The sequence below is a fragment of the Ceratosolen solmsi genome, unplaced genomic scaffold, assembly GCF_000503995.2.
Source record: "Ceratosolen solmsi marchali unplaced genomic scaffold, CerSol_1.0 scaffold41, whole genome shotgun sequence".
Lineage (NCBI taxonomy): Eukaryota > Metazoa > Arthropoda > Insecta > Hymenoptera > Agaonidae > Ceratosolen > Ceratosolen solmsi.
In genome coordinates, this window is record NW_011948424.1 from 7,802,975 (window position 1) to 7,827,760 (window position 24,786).

Genomic DNA, 24,786 nt, shown 5'->3' on the forward strand with positions numbered 1-24,786 from the left:
GCGGGGTGGCAGAGGCTCGGTTACCTAGAAAGCGTGACTCTCTCGTGGTACCGCTCCCGGTCTCCGTATCCCCGGGCTCCCTTCCTCCGTCTTATCAGACTGGCATCCGTTTTAGCGCGAGCAAAGTGAGAATAGAGCGGCCGGTGAATCGCCGGTGAATCGCCGGTGAATCGTGCCGATTAATAGCGTTACGCTTTTGGCCTCGACTGACGCGCGAATAATTTATCTTTTTCAACTGGTAGTGGATCATTTGTTTGACGCTTAAAGGGAAGATGTAGTGTGTGACTTTTTATCATGCGGGTTAGTTTGGATTTTAAAGGCAAGGGATATCGGTTATATTAGACATTTATAATAATGGGATTCACGTAATGTGATATTCACAGCTGTATATTTTACTATGTACCTACATTACTTTATTCGTTATCTTACAATGCGCGCGCGCGCGCGTGTGTGTGTGTGTGTGTGTGTGCGCGAGCGCGCCTCTATATAATTAGTCTTTAATTTCTAAAACATGGAAGTTAGTTAAGTGTTTTACAAAGTCTGCAAATTCAGGTGCTTCTACGGGGCTAGTTGAAAAATTATTTACGGCATTAAAATATTTATAATGTTATTACGAATTGAAACGTTCGCATAAGAAATTTATAATTTCTTACAATGAGATTAGATTTAATTATGAATTTCCGAAACCACTTACGTAGAATAATATTACAATGAAAAGAGAGGGAAAAACACACTGAATACAATACGTCGTATTAAGAATAAAAATGTGTCATAATTTCGAGTGTACAATTGTAATAATGGGCACAGTTCCGCGGAATAGGTATGATTCATTAAAAACAAAGTCAAATATTAAATTGTCAATTATACTTTTATAATATCATTAGATATTATAAATCGTCCTCGACTCTAACGCAAAAATACTCGTGAAACGAATGGAAGGGAAATATTTTTGATAGAAAAATAATCTATTGTTCTTCGGATCTCAGATTCAATGTAAATTTTCTATCTCAACTTTAATAAATTTGAAAGCCTATATAATATACCACATCGGGCAAAGCCGTAAATAAATGAAAAAACATACCGGGAAAATTTTATAACAGATCCACTGGAATAGAATCTGTCGGAACAATTGACTGCCTGCGCTTTTGATGCTTGAGATCCTGCGTGTTGTATACGTGCCAACGCGTGAAATGCAATACAATGAGAAAAAGAGGCGATGAATAGGAGATAGTGAATATATAAGCGCTACAATGAATGAAGGGAACTGCACAAGAGTTGTTTATAAGAAAGTGAAATGAAGGAATTGATGCATTGATTGATGAATTTATTTGTATTCCTATATTATAGGATTCTAGCGTAATTAATGACTTTTAGATTCACAGAGAAATATAATAAGTTGACTTTTACAAATGACGCGGTATGTTAAAATGTTTAAAGCTAGTACAATTAGCGGAATATAAATTTACATAATAACATATAATTAATGTAATGAAATTATGATTATATATATATATATTTTTTTTTCTTTCCCTTTTCATTATTATTATTATTATTATTATTATTATTATTATTATTATTATTATTATTATTTATTTTATTAAGGATAATCGTAACTATAAAAGTCTGCGTATAAATATAAATGTCTGCCGTAAAGTTATTCTATACTACAAAAGAAGAAGTAGAAGAAGAAAAAATAGATTATTGAATATTGATTATAAGTCGTGTAATGTAAGCTTTTCAACCAAGCAATGCCGTTATGTTCGATAAAATTTATATATCCAGTAATTTTAAAATGCATTAATTGAGAATTAATAGAAATTCATTATTATACATTGGAACTGTGTTAAGTACTTAAGTATACCTATAAAAATCATAAGTATTTTAAGTATTTTAAGCAAATTGTACAAAACTGTAGATAATTCCCCTATAAAACAAATTGTTTTACTTTACTATCCGAATATATATATATATATATATATATATATATATATATATATATATATATATTTTATATATATCTCTCTCTGTGCGCGCGTTCATTATTATACATTGGAACTGTGTTAAGTACTTAAGTATACCTATAAAAATCATAAGTATTTTAAGTATTTTAAGCAAATTGTACAAAACTGTAGATAATTCCCCTATAAAACAAATTGTTTTACTTTACTATCCGAATATATATATATATATATATATATATATATATATATATATATATATACTTTGAATAGATCACTATCTGTGCTCGGGATCTTCTCTTATAAAAATATGTACGCGCACACGCTCACTCGCGACTAGAAATACAGGCAAATGTAATTACTACCTATAGTGTCTGCTTATGTGCAATAATAAATATTCCAATCCGTTCGTAGCCTCCTCGTTTAAACTATTGTTACTATCTGGGCAGAACGACATTATAAAAAAAAGTCCTAAGATCTTAAGAAACCAAGATCCGAGCATTGAAAGTCGAAAACCAAGCTGAACGCGCGCGCGCGTGTGTGTGTACATGTACCGAGGCTAATAATTAGCTGCGCGTATAAAATTGGAGAGTACGGTATAATAAGGAGTGGTTGGCGGATTTTCATGTTGAATTACATATCCTGTCTCTTTGCATACATGCATAAATTTGCGTATATGCGTTAAAAGCACACGAGCATTGCTCGTGCTTCTGATACATGAAACTTTTAATTGGAAGATTATTGTACTTGCATGCTCCTCTTTTTCTTTTCCGTTTTTCTTCATTCAATTTCTTTGTGTGTGTTTAAGCCCAAATAATATTATACCTGTTGACGTCTAGACAAGCGTTGGGCTAATGACAATATCTTGGCTTTCGTTGGCAAAAAAAAAAGAAAAAAAAAGCATAAAATAATTGTTTATGTTGAATTTGTCGTTTTGCTAAAATAGAGTTAATGTTAGGAATTTAATGTAGCAATATTCTTCTATACGAAGTGTTAATACATTAAATTAAAAAATTTCTACATCTTACTTATACGAATATATTTCATAAGTATTAGAGCAGAAATTGAAAAATGACGTTATTAATGGCCTTTATCAGCTTAAAAATTGAGGTCAAAATAACAGCATCGTATGTTATTAAAAATGTATCGGTATTCCAAGTTCATTACTATAAATTAGCTCGATATAAATAGCCGAAAGAACAGCGGGAATCTATGAATTGAGCATAACGTGAAAACTAAAAAAGGTTGTAGAAGGTAAATATGCCGTAATTTTGACGATAAGGTAATAATAAAATATTTATGTCTGAAAATAATCGCTATGAGCTTTGCTCTTTTTTTCTTCAACGGATTAATACAATCAATATTTTTCGCGATAAGAAAATTTTCATAAATTAGATAACGTAGAATATAATATTGCAGAAAAATATATCCTTATCGTTAATCAATATGTACTTCTCTTCCTTCTTACCCTATTTGTACAAATAATACCAACGAGCAAACTTATTATACGATACTCACTTCTAAACTCGAATAAAATGTTAAATTTAAAGGGCAATAAAATTAATAATTAATTTTCAATGATATTTTTTTATTTCGTTATTAAGCATTATCTCGTCACAGGCTTTCTACCGTCTTTTTACACTCTTAAAATGATGCATCTCGTGAGCTTCTGTAAATACCATTTTTTAATTGAAGAAAAGAATTGAAAGAAAAGAAAATAATTGACGGATAAGAATAGGCAAAAAATAATCGGATCTAAAGCTCAAATGGACCTAGAAGTTCTCTGTATATACAATATTCTTTGATTTATCATATCGATGGTTTTTTCTTCTTTCTTTACTTTTTTCTTTTCTTTTTTTTCTTCTTTTTTTTCTTTTTTTTTTTTCTCTATTGGGACTTTTAGACTTTATGACTTTTTGATCGCTGTCGCCGGCCCCCGCCCCCCTCCCCCCGCCCCTTGATCTCGTATAAAAACACATAAGAGAAAAAGCAATTGGTAAGTGCCGAAAAATTTCAGCCTCACAATGATCTCATTGTTCCGGTATGTCTGTGTTGTAAATACAAGTGTCCTGGCTTTATGCGTCTTATGCGTCGCAAGCTTTCCTACATTCACTTTTTCCATCAGGAGCAGGAGCTGGCACATTTTTCGCTACCTTTCCTCTAATGTCGATGGCGGAGAAAGGTACGTCGCTCGGCTCTTCCCTTCGTCATTTTGACGCCTCGATGATAAATGGGATAATCGGCTGAACTCGGGTACGTTCCTGCTGTGCTGCGCGTGCACGGTTAGGGAAATAATTAGTCCTGCGTTATTTTATAAGTGATCTTATATGGCTTGGCAAGTCATGGTAATTGGGAGCGTTGAAATTGCTCGTGAAAGTTGATACTAGTTCACATTGTTTTCTGCGCCTCGGCCCATTTTATACTTATAGGAAACCGATATACAATTTATGCGGAATTGGTGCTAATGAGCTTATTGCCCGCTGTGTTGTCAGCATTTTATACGCTAATAAGAAAGTACAATATTTCACATATCAAGTGTTGACAGATAAATGGTACAAATGAGATAAGCACTGTCGACATAAACTTCATTCTATATATTTTTGATAGTGGAAAGTGAATTATTATACGACATTTGAAATATAGTTTTCATCGCTCTCATTTGGCGAGTATTAATTCCGAAGAAAATTTATCTTTATAGTGAAAGATTTTTGAAATGTATCGATAATGCGAGTCATTTGACAATGTATAATTTAACATTTAAACGCTAAGAAAGTAAGGTAGTATCGTTCGATGCAATTGGAAAAATATGAAAATGATAAGATATGTCTGTTGAGGCAGATGTCGGTAATTCAAGTTGCTGAGATTGTTAATCTGCAACAATACTTTATGAGCGTTATAGGCTCAAAATTGCGAAACCATAATAGTCAAAAGTTGTCCTTATCAAATAAGTTAGTAAGAAAACGAGGAATGATTGTCGGCTACCTACACGCTAATAATTGACTAATACTTGCATCGAGAAGGCCAAAAATCCAATCCGTCCCATCAATTATCAATAATATTAAAGTAAGTCTGTATTAGTTTTGTAATAATTGTGAAAAAGGTAAACCTCACAAATGCCCAAATGATTGAATTACTAAATGCTGTTGAAAGCTCGTCGTGGAAGATATTAGCAATTCACCTTTTTACTCCTGAATCGGCAGTTTTAATTTTTTTAAATTTTCTTTACATATATATATATTTATTTATTTTTTATTGGTTTACGATTATTATAGCTTTTCTAATCTTTAGTAATTGCATTACGTTAAGCACATTAATTTTCTCTACAAATTTTTAATGAAATAATTGACCTTTTCCAATCACGCTAATAAATCAGTAAACATTAACGGGCCTGCACTTATAGTGACAAACGTCATTAAAACTTAAATTACGAGGAAAGTTATTATTTTCTCTACGATAATAAATGTTATAAATTATTCTATACAAACTTTATTAATGGTTATTTACTTTGGATCGAATTTTCAGGCTACATTAGCTATAATTAAACAAACGAATAATAATTTCTTTCAACACATCGTAATGTCATTGATGCTAATGTTTAAAAACAATAAATAAGTAATTATATAAAAAGTTTCAAGCAACGGGAAAAATTCAATAAAACGATCGGTAATGCCATTCTTATTTATTCTAAACATTCTACCTCCAGATGTACGAAACATAAAATTTCCAACATATTTCGTCCGAGTGCTTCAATAGCATTCCTCTTAAGAGAGTGTGTGAGAGAGAGTGAGAGAGTGTGTGTGTGAGAGAGAGAGAGAGAGAGAGAGAGAGAGATGGGGCGGGAGTCTTTTTAAAAAAGTGCATGCAGCTGTCGGTAATATCATAAACACGCGATACGTAAGCTCGCATAAGTTATCCGAGGACGCTTTTGTAGCTTCGGTTGGTTTTCCGTCTCCCGCCTCCCCAAATCCGCTCATCGCACGGACGTCTTCTCGACTTTCGCCCCCTTCGCCGAGGTGTTACACCCGTGCACGATGGAAGCCCCGCGAGCCGAGAAAAAAGCCAACCCGATAACAAGATGGCATAGTAGACAAAGCCGTCCTGCGAGGGATGTTTCTTCTCGTATTCCCGAGCCTGTTCTCGCTCCACCCCCCCCCCCCCCTTGGCTCATTTGCGGCCTGCGCGTATTGTCCGGGTTTCCTTGTGCGCTCGGCTCGGATACTCCATTGGATCGTGCTGGCAGAATTATTTCAACGATGTTTATAATACTCGCCTCGCTTTTCCGCATGCCCTACAATATTTCCCTGGCGTCTCATTCTATCTTAATCTAAATTTACAAATAATCCCAAGGTCTTAATAGCGATTTAAGTGTTGTAACTGTTTTATAATTGCTTGTTCGTATAATAAAAGGAAAAGGATTCTCTCGTCTCTCGTATCTATGTGAAACGGAAAAATCGTTTATTTATTACATGGCTCTCTTAAATGGCAATTTTAATAAGACAAGAAGATTAATTACTGGCAAAGCTAAGCTTATATTCCATTTAGAATTTTCTTGCTAATTTGACGTTGAAATTTTCATTAGAAAGCAATAACAAAATAGTCTACAGGTCGGGTAATAGATATAAAATCTGAACAATAATCAATCATGAAAAGAATAAAAAAGAAAAAGAAAAATAAATAAATGAAAAATCTTAACTTAATTAATAAACACGATTTACGTTAAAATTTAACTTATCTTCTTCTATTGAGATGCTTTATTCATTGCATTATTAAAATCTAGAAATTACAAAGATGTAAGATATTATAAATAATCAAAATAATTTCCTTGCATGTTAAGTAGTAAGAATAATGATTCGCATGAGAGACTAAGGCATAATAATATGAAATACAAGACTCATATTGATTATAGATTTCATCATCCATTATTATTTACTTATTTATTTATTTATTTATTTATTTATGATTGTGTTTTTAACAAAGTTATTTTTTAATATTATTTAAAATTTAAATATACGCGATGTATTAATACACTATATATGCTAGTCTAACGACACCGATCCACCTATCGATCTTTCGGAATCAAATTTGAAATTGTTAATAGCAAGCTCATCGCCATTGACGCAGATAGATCAATATAAAAGCTAATTTACTTTAGAAATGGAGATCGAGTGCACTGTCAACGAAATCAAGATCTTTAACGTAGCTCAGGACCTGATAATAAAGATAAATAGCTGGGGCCTCTTTCATGGCTTGGAAATATTATTTATGGCGATCAATTAGAAGGGATGTACGCTCGTGATTTATAAGCCATGACACTCGCTACGCCATCGGGCAATAATAAAATATAGGAATTTTTACTTATTCAATGCGCTCTCGACTACCACGATGAAATGCCTCTCGTGTATTTGCAACGTCAAGGTTAACTGCATCGCCGGTACAATGACAGCGCTGCCGATCATTCGCCAATTCGACTTCTCATTTCCCGTTTCTCGTTCCTCCCGACGTTCAAGGACCTCTAAGGATTCAGGTGTATCGCGTCGCAGCAATAGTTAGTGGCACGGGGGACTGGGTGGGCAGTGTACACACGTTACGTAATTGGGGTAAGGCGATATTTGGCGCGCGCCGAAACGTGACTGCGCATAGACTCCTACCGCTTGCGGAATATCGTCTTTCGCGATTCCGGATGACGCCGAGACGATGCGCCATCTGCTTATGCCATGCCGCGACTCGGCCTGAAAAAGGATTTTCCCGTCGCGGCTCCTCCACTTTCTCGCCTCGGTTTTTACAGCCTCGTTCCATACAATTCCTCACCTTCATCGACATTTATCTTAATTAGGATTTAGATTATTTTAAAAATTCAAGCGGAATTATCAGAACGGTAAGTGAGCGATATTCGATGCACGTGTCCCCTTGAATATTCATGAGCGAAATTTCATTTATTTGTTCTACGGGCAGCGTATTATAATATAATGCGAGATGCGGTTTATCCCAACCGATTACCGAGCAGGTTTTTCTTTTTTCTTTTTTTTTTCCAATCTTATTCGTAAATACAATAGAAGTGTACGATCTCTTTCAACAGCCGGTTATTCGGAATATCTACTTCTATAAAATGGACCACGGTGTCCGTTTCGTTGTTTATTAGATTTTAATTATTCGACGAAACATCAGATTCAAGACTGTACATCGTAGTTTGATCCACGATACGATAGATAAGGCACGAAAATTATCATATTTATAAAAAATACACTTAATATTCATATTATTAATGAATGAGATTCAGTTGTAATACCTTGTTGTAGATTTACGTCTCGAGTCGATAATTTACCACTACGTGCTTTTATAGATATAAACAAAAAAAAAGTTCATTAAATCGGAAGGCGCGAGATTACAATGAATTATTTCATAAAATTTGCAAATTCTGTAAGCACTTTTATGCAGCATTTTTAATATTCCACCGTATATCATCAATTGATATTATTTATATGCAAATTAAATACATTATTTAAATGTACGTATATTTGAGCATCGCCGGGCATAAATTATCTAAATTTTATTAAAAGTTCTCGTAAAAATCTTGCTATTAATACCAATTGAGAGTGAAGGATTGTAAAGATATTTAAACGAATAAATTGTATTTCCCTTTGAAAACGACAAGCCAATGTTGTTTAATAATAATGTCTATGCCCTCGAATAATGAGCTCAACTAATGTTTATACGCGTCCTTTATATTCATTCTGAATTTGTTGGTGGAAGGCTGTTGGATAATCCGAAATTGAAAAAGCCTACCGTGACTTAGAATACTCGATAAGTACAAACGTTTGCTTGCTCGATCAGTGTGCAATAAGGAACGTCGAGACATGTATCCCGAGCCAATGCACGATTGCTCGTTAAGACTTTTGACCCCGTAATAAAGCCAAACAAACACCGAACAAGACAAAAAAAGATTGATGAGAAACAAAAGTGAGCTTGTAATTTCTCGGATATAGCTATTGATCAATAATGTTCACAGTGACGACGACTTTGCACTCATTTCTCAAGGCAACTTGTAAATCAGATATATAAATATAGATGCATAATGAAGACGTGACTCGGGTTACCGCGAGTTTCACATGTCTTATTCGGTACTTGGCAACGCGATTTATAATACCGTAGGTAGGTACGCCCGTAGTTCACCATTTAAAATACGCGTCGCGATGGCGGAAATAATCAAGGGGCCGATATTCCCGGGAATCGATCGTTCTCCCCCTCCTCCTTCTCCTCCTCCTCCTCCTCCTCCTCTCGTACTGCTAACCTCTCATTCCGTTGGTAGAAGCGAAAATGTCTATAGGCCTCTAGTCGAGTTCATTGACTCGTCGTCGGGCTCGAACGCCGCCAGTCGAGCATAAGCGCGCGCCCAATTTGACACGGGCGGATCTCCTCGAACCCTCACCTCCCCTCCCCATCCAAACTAATACTATACACCGACTCTTCGTTCTCCGCCCCCCCCCGCTGACGTGTCTCCTCTCAGCACAGGAGCGGAAACGGCACGGAAGCAGCTGCTCTGGCTCTCGAATCTCGGAAAGCCTAGGGCCAAGAAACGTGGGGATGGAGTATAGGAGAGTATATCGTCGGACGAAACTGCGCTTGAGCTACTCACTTTTGCAATCGAGGCGCTTTTATAAGAGTTGACGCCAATTTTGCTCCAAGTCTTCGAGTCATAAAAAATTTTATATTTTCATCGTTCTTCGTAAAACTAGTTAGTTTTTGTTTTTGTTTTTTCTCTTTATCGAAGCACAATCGGAAAGCAAGGATATCGCAGTGCTGAAACACCGAGTAGGTTTATTTCATCACCTTTAATCAATTGCATTTAAAATGTCTGGCCTGCTTGGATGAATAATCATATTATTTGATTTCTTGCTGATCTTAGTATTGCTTAATTATTAAGAAAACTTCTTAGCGCACCACTACATTATTTATTATTCCCTTGTACATAAAAGCAACAATTTTCAAGCTTTGTCAATGGATTTCTTTGTAAGAAAAAAAATAAAAATAATAAAAGTTTAACAATTATCCAAAGTATTTAGCTATAAATTGATTTTCTGAATTTTGTGAAACGCAGTGAGATAGATGCATGCATAGCCCTTGTCTTGATTTAATACATACCAACATTCCACACATATAGCCTTAATACTTTGATTTTTATTTTTACTTTTTATCGCGTTATTATTTCTACCCCGCAGTTTGCTTCCGTCGATCCAAATGGAAGACAATTTTATCATTGAAATATTTTACTTCGAAGAAATATACATGTATTTTTAATGCTTATGTTTACGAGTATGGGCTCATCACACCTACACGTAGATCCGATCGGATAGCCGTGACTATTTATGTATATAGAAATATACCTTTCTCGAATCGAAGTTCGCATCCGTTATCAGCAAACCAACGACGAGTTGCCAAGCTGCAGAAAAGGGACACTACCTTACGAAATAAATACACAATAATTTCATGGCACAATTTAAGATAATTTTAATACGATATATATGTGTTTGCGCGTATGTAAAGGTAAAATTAAATAATTTATTTGTACTGTTTATCGTGTAGGATTATCAAGTGTTATCAAGCTTTTCAAGTCGACTACTCAATTTGAACTCTCATTTGTAAAGAGAACGAAAACAAAGAAAACAAAAAAATACGGGAAAAAATACCACAATTGTTAGTGTTTATTCAATTCGAATTAAAAACAATTATCAATGCAATTATAGATTATTGGTTATATGTTGCATAGTATATGTGAAATAATCGATAGAAGTCAATTTCGATTTTCATGCAAATTAGACCAATAGGCAACTGTTTTATAATGGAATTTGCCCGTGTCTCATATTCGCAACTGATCGTGTCTCGTTTTGCGTATTTATAAATGCAACGGAAGCATGACGAAGGACTGATTGTTCGTAGTTATGCGTATGTACCTGGAAAAGTAATTGAGTTTCGTGTTAGAATGTGCGAGAAACCGGTGCCGAGAGGAAAAGCCGTACGCGCTTGTCGCGCCGGACGTGCTATTAGCTTAGTAATCCTGGCAATTTTTGTTTTTATCAGATCGTTGACTACGTGTAAATGGGAGGGGGAAAAAGAGACGAAAATTTTGTGCGTGTAAATACGAGGCCATAGTTCTTTCGATCCAATCTGATGGATAATTATAGAGTTTTTTTTTGTTTTTTTTTTTCAAATACCCGTCCCAGCCGAAGCTTTTCGAAAATTGCTTTCATATAAGTTTGACCAAATTAAAAGCCTTGTATACCACTATTGTTTCTACAATACCATTCCCAATACATATGCATTTTATTACAATTTGCAAAATATAATGTAAAACAATCAAAAGACTTGACAAGGAATAATGTATCATCAAAATTAATAACTTGTTGCTTACAATTGACGAAATTGGCGAAATTCTTCCTCTTTTATAATATTAAGTATTTTAAAAGTCTTTGCTAAAATAGGCTTACGAATTTAATAACAAATTTTATTAGAGTCATTATTTTAATATGTATGAAAGTTTATCACCGCTTCTCATTGCGACGTAAAGTGCTCATTAAATTAACGCTAAAATGTCCCAAATATGCTTATATTCCTCCCTCTTTCCTTTATCACACTTCCTCATGCGTATACTCGTATGTTGGCCTTTTTCATTCAGCCGTGATTTTATAATACTTTATTATTGCAATAATATTGCTCAAAGTATTGACTGGTCAAGTATTTTTTAATCCCCTTTTTTCTTAACACATTCTATCGGTTAAAGCATTCTCTCTTCTCTCATGGCATTGATTGAAACAGGTACGATGAACATTTTCAAAATTAGGCTAATGGTCTTCGATTATTGCAATCGGCCATGCATTCAACGCCATTGACAATTGCAATAGAACGCCGTTGTACTATTGATAAACGGTGAAAGTGTATTCTACATGACGCGCCTCCTTTCAAAGTCGAGATCAGATTACGTTGATCTGCTGCAGTTCCGCGCGTGGATAAAAACACGCGCGCACACGCACGCTAAAAGACCAGAATTTCAATCTTCATCGCGAGATTTATCCGTTTATCTATTCAATTTAATGGGATAAGGATGATCGATTTACTTGAATCAAAAGGTATGCCAGATGTAATTTTTTTGTTGTTTTTTTTTAGTTTTTTTTTTTTGTTATTTTTTTTTTTCGTTTTGTGTTTTTGTTTTTTTTTTGTTTTTTTTTAGTTTTTTTTTTTTTTTTGTTATTTTTTTTTTTTCGTTTTGTGTTTTTGTTTTTTTTTTGTTTTTTTTTTGTTTAATCCGAGAGCGGATCAAAGGAACGGTTGTTCGTTGCACCACTCGAGAAGAGAAAAGCTTCATTGAGAATGTACAATCGAACGTGTGTCAAGCCTTTGACAAGATAGCCGAAGATTTTTTGTTTCGTATGCCAACAAACTCGATAATCTCATTATACTTTCTTTTTTCCTTTTTCCAAACAGCATTGATAATGGATAACTGGAATAAATGGACTCGTAAGTTAATCGCCAATTAAAATTGTAATAAAACGATGAAGGTGTTGCTAATGCATCAGCGAACGAGCGTCGACAATGTTTTAGCAAAAGGTAAAGGTGAACCCATTAATCTTTACCTTATTATAGTTCATTATTTTAGTTTCTTTTCGCTTCATTAATCTATAATTAACGTTGAACTCGCTTTATTTTTCCTTATATCTGCTAAGGATTTGATGGATAAACATCTTTACGAATAATTTACTAGGAGATCGACTAAAATTTTAAATTATCACTTGATTAGTGCATAGAATCATAGAGGCGTTGACAAAAATAAAGCATATTGATTTTCCTTGTACAAACATACCAATCAAAGTCTAACCAGCAAAAATCCTGGTTAAACAATAAATATCCTATTAAATGAAGGAATTGTCTGCCTACCGCCGATATTTATTCTATTAAATGATAATTATATTTTTTTACATTGCGGATTTTTACAATGACCGCTCTAACGAATCCAATGACAGTACTATGCACAATGTCTTGGCCTACTACATTGAAATAAAATTTTAATATTTTCTCTTTTTTCTTCATATTGTAAACTACACTATTTACCCGAAGGAAAACATACTTAGCCAAATAGATTACAGTTGTGTGGATAATTGAATAATTGCGCTTTCCCGCGCTATGAAATATCAATTATTCGAATTTTACGCACTCGTTCGAGTAATAAATATTTTCGGCCGCCGAGAGAAAGTCGCTAAGTCATAAGAGGATCTTTTTACCTAAATAAATGTAAGACGCGAAACGGCTATGTACCGCGTTGAAACGGTAAATAGAAACGCTCGAATCGAGATGGCGAATGCAGTCTGCCGTAATACGGAAGTATTATTATTTTGAAAACTGATCGATACCCACATTTATACACATTGTAATGTGTATAAATAAAACTACAACCTCTCCCCGTAAATCTCGCACTTTAGAACAATGATGAGAAAAGGGGCCGTAAACGTCGTAATAATTTTCATCGCATAACTCGAGAAACGTCCAACTCCCACGGGAAATTGATAAAAAAAGAAAAAGAAAAAGAAAAAGAAAAAGAAAAAGAAAAAAGAAAAAGAATAAGAGAAAGAAAAAAAGAAGAAGAAGAAAAAATCCGCCGATAATAAATCATCTCCAACTGCGCGCTCACCACGTGTCGCCGTCTCCTCCGATCGAGCGCCGCCCGAACCAAGAAGAAATCGTCGCTAACTTTTCCGCCTCTCATTCGCGGAATCTCGCGGCAGATCTTTCTTTAGAGCTGGGAAGCGATGCTTCTTCTGGCATCGTGACAATGAGCCCCGACTATGAGGTGTTTTGTCCCGGCACCTCTTCATTTATCATGGGAGAGAGGGGATCGTTAGGTTAGATTGATTAGATACTGAATGCCGATCCGATAGGATAAATAAATTGATAACCGCGTACAAACAAGGTTGAAATAGTTAATCGATTGTAATTACGCCTTATTTTCATTCTTTTGGAGTACAGGTTGAAATAGACGATTAAAATTATGTTAATAGATGAGATTACGCTCGTTTAGGATTTTAATTTGGCATAATATATTAATAAGTTGCAAAAATAATTCTAGCGCTCATAATCTTATGCGCGCGCCCGTGTATATATTTAGGAATATTTTCAGGAGTGGGACAGAAATATTTAAATATATCCTTAGTGTACTATTAGATTCTCTATTATCATCGCGTTACACGGAAGAAAATTACATAATCTAGAAACATTATATTACCTTATTAATAAGTCATTTTCTATAAATAATAATTATTTAATGTAAAAAATTTCATATATAACAAGTGAATTTATTTGAAAATGTCTCACTATTGTTTAAAGGATAATTATTTAATATATATATATATATATTTGTATACGCTGTTTAACAATTGTGAGATAAAATTTATTAAATAAAGTGTTCTTTGAATCAATAATACGCCATCAAATATTTAACATGCGAGCATTACTTCTTATGTATGCCTTGAAAATTTTATTTACGATCTTGCATGATACAATCTCTGCTTTGGTAATAAAATTCAGTTCTTTTTCTCTGTGTATGCATAACCTACCATTATAAGTACGTACAGTTAATGTTATCGAAATCAATTTGTCGTTGTATATTATGTAGTTACAGCCAGAAACGTCTCCACTTAAGGGCAAATATCTGTTTCCAGAAGAGTATTCGGAGTAAAATCCTAATGCATTTTAAATGATTATTATCGTCGTTCTTATCATTAATACTATTATTATATTACTATTGCAAGCATATCGGTTCATCGCTAAAAAGCTTCATACAGACAATTCTTTATATGCGTTTGGCATTCTCGGCTTTTAATTAATTGACAAGCGTCACCAATCAAAAACCAATTATTTTCAATTTATATTTATAATTAAACATTGTAAATATTGAATTTATGGTATTATTGAATCGTATCATCTGCTTATAATAACAGTTTTTATTAATGGCACATCGTTTGCACGTAATATCAACAACGTGGCAGATATTATCGTGATTGTAGTTTTATTATGATTTTCAAAACTGCAATTATGATCTCCAAATCAAGATCAATGTTCTCTCGATGTTATTTCTCGCTGTTATTCTCAATATCTCGCTCCCGTCGGTCATATCGGAACGAATAAATAAGGCAACTAGGTTCAAATGGCAGTATGGACAACGTCGAGCGCAAAAACCACTGGAAAACGGGCGAGCGCAAACGCAAAAGCAAAAAACAAAAAACAAAAAACAAAGAAAAACAAAAAAAAACAAAGAAAAACAAGAAAAGGAGAAAAGGAAATGCCCGTGAATAATGAAATATAAAAATGTAAGCTATACGAAGCTCTCGGTGAGAAAAGTCTCGGGCGCAAATAATATATATATATATATATATATATATATATATATTACAATACAATATAATATATAGATAGAAGGGCGCACACATACGCGCGCGCGTGAGCAAACAGGAATACCGCGAGTGTGACCCCGCCAAGGTATTCCCTCTTTCTCTTTTCCAGCGCCATAAAGACGAGAAGGAGGAGGAAGTCGAGGCATGGGTGTGTCGAGAGGCATAATGTCGGCCGAAGATGACAAGCTTTCAAGAATGGACGGACGCCTCTTCGGCTCGGTACCCGGTTAATTGCGACGACGCGTCGCGCGACTTGGAAGGACGCGCCAGTCGATTTTTCGTGCACCGCCTCGCGAATTTACGTTCGCCCGCGCCTTAAATCTCCATCTTGATTTTAAGGGGCGACCAGACGGACGTTTATTATTGCCCGGGGCGTATCGTCGGTCAGGATTTATAGATCGTAGGAGATATTGAACTTAAGCTCTCTTCGTTCATGCGGTGATCGAACGAGCTCGCATTAATCAGCCGGACGTGCGCGCGCCTTGGCCGTTTCGACACTTCCATGCGCACGTTAACATAAAAAGCTCGAGGAGTTTCTCTCATTGCTTTAAAATACTTATTTCCTTTTGCTTACCATCGAGGCAGACTTTGTTTTTTAAATACGATTGTGCATAAATACTTTAAGGCTTTTTTTCCCAAACGATTTAGAGACGATTGCTCCCGATACGATGAATAATCGATCGGTTAGTAATTAGAGACAAGAAAACAAACTAAAATGCTCATGTATACTCGTACATGCGTATAAATAGTTCATTGATTTAGGCGCTTTAACTATGTTATGCAAGTACACTAATGTTTTGCAGTATTAAGAATATTAAGAAAATTATGTGATAAAAAGTTAAATTCTTAGTAAATAATATGTGCATATTTGTTTATAAAAAAATGATTGCCATTAGTATCACATGTGTAAAATTGCCGAGATCTTTTATAGTTTATATTTAGTAGATTAATTTAATAGAGATTGGACTTGTAAGAAATTTATTTTTCATTCAGTAAATTAACATTGTATTGTTCCAAATAGATAATAATAAGCATATTATCGATAATGAAAATTCAACTAAATAATGTTTATTCCATTTCGTTGATATAAGCCGCGAGCATGTTGTAATAATACGACTTGTACCAATTTTCACGATTACTAAGAATTTAAAATAAACATGATATATCTCTTTTGCTGAAACATAGAGGATGTTAAAATGACAAATTACTATTGATTCTAACGAATTGTCGATTAATAAAAATAAGGTAGCGAGGAAAAATTGCTGCTTTCTCTTGTACAATGGTAAAGCTCGGCTTCAACATCATCATAAATAGCAGCTTTTATCTTAGAAATGCCACATCCTGTTTCTGTCCCAATTCCATTCTATTCAACGCACTAGACGTCTATCTTATTCAAACCGTGCGCGCATTTATTATTATTTTATTTTCAGTAGTCTCCCGTCCCGTTAATATCCAAATGCTCGATTACTCGATTAATTTTTCTGCACATGGATCGTCTCGACTCCCCCGGCTAAAAAGCATGTAACTAGAGAAACGATTATTTTTCGAATAATTGAAGGCCATCCTATTATTGTGAGTGCGAACTCGCAACAAATCGCTACGCTACTGATTTCACAAGTGCACGTGTGAACGGGCGAATCGGATGAATCGGGAGAGTCGCGAGACTATTGTATTGAATGTGCTCGAGTAGAATATAATGTTTTTATAAAGGAATGACAGTCGAATGGAAAGGGATAAGGAAGGTCGTGCCATGCTTGATCACGTTGGTACGACCCTATTCTCATTTACTGCCATTTGTATTTATTTAAAGCATCGGTGACATGAAATGTCGTTAAAATGACGAAATGTCCTCTTTTATTCTTTAGGACTTTGTAAATTATAACCGAGAAAAGAATGAAGGATTGGATATAATATCGGTAAATTGGCGACACGTGAGTCGAGGAAGCTTTTGGTCTGGTGGTAGCATTTGCATGCACGCGATCGATGGGTATTTTATTTTATTAGAATAGACAGAGAACGAGAGATTCGATTATGGTGACTCGTGTGTCGATATATAATCATAATGCAATTGGAAATAGCGCGTAATTTCTTTTGAACATTTAATATGGCAAATGCTCGTTTGTTATTAAAAAATTAAATGTCACATTGTATTATTTATTAGCATTTGTTATTTATGAATAGACCTTGTCTTTGAACAATCTGTTCAGATAAATTTTTAATATGTCATCCTATTAACGAATGTTATTAATTTAACTTTTGAAGGGCTTAGCGCAAGTCATTGGTTGATTAGAAGAAAGTTAGATGGGCCAAATCGACGAGAAGCGATTTCCACACGATCGCGCCTACAGCTATCACAATCCTTTAATAATCATCATTATATCGTTAATTATTACTTAACTATATACATGAATAATACTCCGTTTCGAAATGGATAAAAAAGAGTAATTGAATTTCTCGAATTGATATTAAAATGCAGCAGCATGAGCTGGGGGCAACCCCTTTTCATTATAATAACCATGAGTGACTCGTAAAATTCTCTGACCGTATGTCAGTGAGCGCACTCTCTCTCTCTCTCTCTCTCTGTCTCTGTCTCTGTCTCTGTCTCTCTCTCTCTTTAACTCCGAATATATGAGAACGTCTCTATTTTTTCTCTTGCCTTCACTCTGTGCATTATAATGCAATCGCCAACGTTGGTGCATCGCCGCAAGAAAAGCGAGTCGACCATGACCGCATCACGACGATGTTGCCTTCTGAGATTTCATCTGGACTTTCGGCTCCACGCTCTGCCGCATCCATACGATATTTATCTCACTTTTCCAAACTTTAGTATATCTTAAAATATGTCATGTGTACGGCTAATGTGCGCGTGTGCGTGTATTAGGTTAAAGAGAAAGAGAGAAATTTTAATCATTGAACAGACCTGTTGAAATGAAGAATGATACTTAAGTTATGAAATACTTAACGGCCAAAAAACTTGCAATTACAACAATTAAAAACAACATTTGTATTAACATCATTTTATTTTATACATATTATAGCGATTGTACGCTTTATACCGTCGTTTTTTATAAGATTTTATAAGCGTTAGTTAAGGAAATATATGAAAATATGCGTATGTACTGTGATATTACAATTTAGTATTATTATAAAATTAAACATTTTCAATTTAAATATTCAGCACTTTTATTGAAAATATCGAATTATTATTAAACAAAAGATATGCAGCACAATTTCTGATTTTTCAAATGTTGTTAAATATTTAGAGATGCCCAAACGGCCTATTGATATTTAGTCAATAATTTGCAAAAAAAAAAAAAAATAAATAAATAAATAAATAAATAAAAATAATAATAAATAACTAATAATAAATAAATAAATAAATAAATAAAAATTATATCGATAATTTATTTCAGAATTTGTATGAATTGAAAATAGAATCTACTTATAGTTTTTGGAAAGTCGGAATTATTTATAAATAAATAAACACCACTTATAGTGAATAATTGAAAGTGTATGAAAATATTCTATATGGACCTTAAATAATAATAAAAGAAATTAATTACTTAATTTATTCAATGCCTAGCTCTAGAACTACCTTGTGCTTATTGAATTCGTTTTTTTTCGTTTTTTTTTCTTCGTTTTTTGTTTGTTTGTTTTGTTTTTAATGAATAATAAAAGCCGATGCAAGTGATGAAATGATAGGAACAAACTATTCTTAAGATCAACAACACCACTTACATAATACCATTAAAAAATTACGCGATCGCTTTAAGACAAATTTGTTAAGAAAATTATTTAGAAATTTAGGTATGCCTATTAATATACGCCTATTAAATGTAACTAGGCTATTTATTGCCATTATTACATGACAAAAGTAAGATTTATTATGAATTGTTCGAGTAAAGTAAGCTACATGTTATTTACATTGAAATCAGGAGATGAATTGGTCATAACTGGATCCGTTTAATACGATTTGGTTACTTTCATAAATATCACTTAATGGGATGAAAGTGCCCAAAATTTTCTTCCACGGATATAAAAATTTTAAAAATAACTTCATTCGGCTTCTTTAAACTCCATATAAGATTCCAAAAAATTGCTTCTAAAAATTACTAGTACGTCACGAAAATAATCTCCGTTTCAATAAAAGGAACAAGAGAGATTTCTGTCGGCAATTTTAGCTTGACTAGCCTATTTATACGTGGATATATAAATGTATAAAAAGAGAATTGTATCGGTCGAACAATAAGCAAAGAAGTACACGACTTAAATAGAATAAGAAGATGAAATTTAACCGTTAAGAGCCAAAAGAAAGTCTACGCCGCCACGATTATTTATAGAGGCGACGAGAAATTCTTGAAGCTGATGTTGCGCAGCCAAGTAGCGGCCTTTTTTACCCTTGATAATTCAACTGCATCAAGAGCAGATATTTTGCACGAGCGGACGATACGTTTTATCACGTCCTTTATGTAATTGCAATCTTGGCTTTTTGATGTTTACTAGGGAGACGTGGCAGATCGCATGAGACACCGATGACGTAGCCCTTAATAGTGCCTGACCGAGATTTTCTTAATACGATAGTTGATCCGTAAGAAAGATGAGCAATTTCTCAAAAATTTCTCATCGACTCTTTACTTTTATCATTTCAATATTATTGCTGAGTCAATTGATAATCACCACAGAAGCATACCCTCAAAGTCTACGAAAAAAAAAAAAAAAAAAAAAAAAAAAAAAAAAAAAAAAAAAACCAGAAGAAAAAAACATAGAAAGTGAAATATTCCGGAATGTATGTTTTATACGGTAAAATCATTTGTCGCTAAAGTGATATGAATTTCTCACTGGCTACACTTATCAACGTTAAACCGATATTAATGCAATCGGCAGTCAAAGATATTTTAATATACAAATGCGTTTCGCAGTCCATAGTGAAATTAACGTTAAGAGCTACATATAATAAAGTAATTATTTAATAAATAATTTTATTTAAATAAATTTAAATAACAATGCCCGCCGAATTTTTCACCTAAAAATATAATATATTCGATGCTGATGAACTGTTATCACGATTGTTATACCCAGCAATTATTTACGGTAAATTGAAAAAAGTTGTAATATATAGTATTTCATCTGATAGTGTGTATGTTAAAAAAAAAAGAAAAGAAAAGAAAAAAAAAACGAAAAAAAGAAAATCATTACAGGTGCATAATTTCACTCAGGTCACGTATAATTTAGGTACAATGGAAATGACAGAGATTTATTAACTTGCTAAATTTATTGCATTATATTGTAAATGGACTATCAGCGAAGGAAGAAAAATGCTCGACTTTCTGGGCGCGCTTCCCGTTGCGGTTAACACTTCCGGTGCGGTGGCGGTGGCAGCGGCAGGAGCTCAAGCAAAAGATAACAATTACTATCGCTCTAGAGCGCAAGCAAGCAAACAATTAACAATGAACTGTTGGAGGGACAAAACAATCGGGCATCGGAATCGTCTTTGCAATTACCCTTGCTTAATTTATACACAAACGAGTCGCTCTGGCGGGGTGGGATTGATTTTGTATTCCACCATCGTGCAAGAAGATGTAACTTCATTCGCCGTTGAGCGAGGCTTGTGCAAAATATTTTTCGCAAATGCAATAAAAGTATGGGACGTTAGACGTCTTAATCCGAGACAAGGCATTCAATTTATGCAAATAAAAACTTTTTTTCATATCACGTTAGAATTAAAGATTCGTTTTAATGTGATTATAAATATGTATTACTCGTTAAATAAATCTGTAGAACGTATCTTGAAAGATAAAATGTAATCTTAATGATAAAATGAAAATCCCTCTCATACGGATGAAAGTTAATTTGTGTAATATTTGGTTGCTCAACATTCTCTACTTTTAGCTAATTAGATAAATAAAATGAATCTAAAAGTGCAAAATTAAGTATATCGATTCGAAGACTCTAATCGTCGAATTTTTCATAAATCAATGATCCAAAGATATACGAGGCTCGTATAAAAATATAACATTATTAAACTCTATCTCTCTCTCTCTCTCTCTCTCTCTCTCTCTCTCTCTCTCTCTCCGTACGGGAATATCAATTAAATATTAAGAAAAATGAACCGAGAGATATTAATTAAAAATAATTTTTCGTTAAAATAGCGAGCTTTTAAGTGACAAAAATCAACTGGTCTGCACAAGATAGTAATTTTGTTTAAACGAGGATCGATCTTTTTAGTCGATAAATTACTAGAAGTTATTGATAAAGTTTACGATAGCGGTAAGCTGAGACGTTAAAATCTCAATTATGACATAAAATAAAGAGAGAGAGAGAGAGAGAGAGAGAGAGAGTGTGTGTGTGTGGATGTGTGGATGTGTGGAGGTGTGTGTGTGTGTGGAGGTGTGGAGGTGTGGAGGTGTGGAGGTGTGGAAGTGTGTGGCCAGTGCTCGTGTGTAGTAAGCAATTGATTGCATGTCAAACTTTACTTGCAGCGCGTCTAAACGTTATCTTCATATTCTTCAATGATTTCTCCATGAAATGATAATAATTCCTAGTATGAAATTAAGATAGCGCTTTATTTTTTAATCAATTGCCGAATTAAAGAGGAATGAAGATAAAAAATATAAAGCCTATAAGTAATATCCGTAATACATATCGCCGAACGTACGTATTACCGAATTTTCAATTCCACCTTTATAAATGTTTTCCTTGGAAAAATACGTATTCAGTGGAGAGTACAGAACGGGCAAAATATCTGCACCACCTTTCTTGAAATTTCGCATAATCCCTGTAAAATCATCCTGCTTACATTTCAAAGTCTCTCAAGCTCTCGCTTTAAATTATATACTACAATAGCGCAGCAAACGCGTAATTTTTAAGTAATTGCGCCCCGCAAGACAATCGAAATGATGCGCGGCGAGCTCACCGTGACGACCGCTTCTCCTCTTTATCCGAAATAATGAAAAAAGCACCGGGAGAAGCGCGCAAAGGCCACTTTGATCGTGCCGCGGTAATAACAAAAAACAAGTGATGGAGAATAGGCAGTCAGACGTATTGCTGCAGATTTCGTGACTAATTGCGGCACGAGACGACGCGACGCTAATGGAAATCGTTAAACTCGCTAATGAACGCCTTCGACACGCCCGAATATGCACCCACGCGCACTCGAATAAGCTCGAGGGCGATCGGTGCGTGTGCCTTCTGCGTAATTGGAGACCCTCGAGTGCGCGAAGGCTTGTACGGCGGGGACGGGCGCCGACCCTTTTGCCCTTCGAGCCCTCTTGGACCCTTTTTTGGACTTGGACGTGATTGTGACAGATGTAAGACACGTGGACGCGGGGATGCCGACGGCGGGTGGGGGGGATTCCACGAGCGCCACCGAGAAGTCGATTTATAAAATGTTCGCTTGTTTAATAGCGCTGGGGATAGGACATCGTATCGTAGGCTATGTGTCCTTCCTGCTTAGCATCCTGACGTAATAAATTTTAAAGCGACTGTCGTTGAGGCAATTGAGATGCACTTGAACGAAAATACGTTCTCCAATTTTACAATTTTAGCGTTCTTTCCATCCGACGCCCTTTTTTTTTTTATTTTGCACGTAAATTTTTCATTTTTAACGTCGGATAATTTATTGGCGAAACGACTTCTCAGCGTTTTAGCGGTTACGAATAAGTCTAACACTGGCCAACTAACTTACTTCTTACGCTTCATCAAGGGAAGTGAAATAACGAATAAAGATCACTTTGGGATTGCGGCTAATTTATTACGATTTATTAGCCAAGTATTATAGGTATTTGGCGACAATTGCACTTTATCATTGCCCGCAAGGAATATTTTTCACGAATCTTCATTTACATCATGAGGGGTAAAGCTTTAATCGCTAGAAGAGAAAGGTAAGATCATTGGCACAGGTAGATATCTCGCTGGTATAAAATTCTCATAAACTCTTACGATCGTAATTCAATCTGACATATTGTGACTGATGTTTCTTAGATGCATGACATGACGCATTCTATGCCCAACTTAAATAGTATTTATGAAAAAATACGCAAGTTGTTATGGTACTTTAACACAATGCCTACAACGAACACAACGGAGTCATAAAAAATATGAGTTTATTAAATAAATAAGATTACATTAAGTTTAATTACAAGACATAATAGATTTTTTGTTTGCTTTGTAGCGAAACGGTTTTATTAACGTAATAATAATAATAATAATCATCATCAGCATCATCATCATCATCATCATCATCATCATCATCATCATCGTGATGATAATGATAATAATGATAATAATATAAACAAGAAATGGTAAATAGGAATGCAAACAAAAAAAAGCCGTTGTAAAAAATAGGGATTACGATGATTGAATTTCGAAAGCTCGGGCTCCTTCTTATCGGAATAATTAATTTCAAATCACCCTCAAAGTCAACGCATTGAACTTACGAAATTAAATGAATGTAGATGAGAAGGATCGTTTCGATCCACAATGCCTCGAAGGCATTTAGCAATGCTCATTTGGAATTCAATGTAAAGTCGAAGGCGCTCGCTGTACGAGATCGTGATTGATCGGGTGAAGGCGATTCGACTTGGCTCAACGATACTATCGAGTTTGACATTAATCCCGTCGTGAAGCACGCGCGCTTCCTATATCTGTTCTCTCCGCCAGCTCTCTTCCCCCCACTCCCCTCTCCCCCTCCTCCTAAATCACCCCATCACCCATCCCCATCTCCCCGCCCACCACCGGGCCCTTGTCATGGTCACCGAGCCACGGCCCCATTAGCTACTTCTCACCCTCAAACGCATAAAACCAGCAGCAACACGGGCGTTTGCGCTAATCCCAACCTTATTCCTAGGCAAATGGAACAATCCCAATAACCAGCCGTTCGACTAATCGATCAATTGGTCTTTTACAGGGTGTTAAAGCCACCTGGCGGCGGGAGCAGCGATATCTTCGGCTCCGGTAACGAGGTCGACAGTCCCCGACGCGTCAAGCAAAACTACAATCGGTCACAGCTTGGCTCCAACTTCTTCGGGGATCAGGCCCAGCAGCAGCAGCAGCAGCAGCAGCACCAGCAGCAGCACCAGCAGCAGCAACCCTCGTCCAATGGGAGTAGCGAAGTGGAGACGCTGCGCAGAAAATCTGGTAAAGATTCACACGCACGACTGTTCGGTCCTCACGGTGACCCAACCCCAAACCCGAAAAATCATATGCGCAGCAACATATCCTTTAACTACACCGGCGTACAGCCGAATAAGTCTGCGGATCACGTCGACCGCAGCAACTATGATTACTCGATCAATGGCAATGGAGTTGACAGCGAAATCGGTACGTACCGTGACGATTAACAATTAACAAGAGCGTGACACCTCATTACAATAGCTTTCTTTAACAAGCCTCGC

At 35.2% G+C, this 24,786-nt stretch overlaps 1 protein-coding gene across 1 annotated transcript in view; it reads left to right on the top strand.

Annotated features, from left to right (window-relative positions):
• The window catches only part of Jupiter (microtubule-associated protein Jupiter), a 44,875-nt gene that overhangs the window by 12,919 nt on the left and 7,170 nt on the right, over positions 1 to 24,786 (top strand). The window contains exons 2-3 of the mRNA XM_011500150.1: positions 24,300 to 24,426; positions 24,472 to 24,712. Of these exons, the coding sequence (XP_011498452.1) occupies positions 24,300 to 24,426; positions 24,472 to 24,712 (368 nt within the window). The remainder of the gene's footprint in view (positions 1 to 24,299; positions 24,427 to 24,471; positions 24,713 to 24,786) is intronic.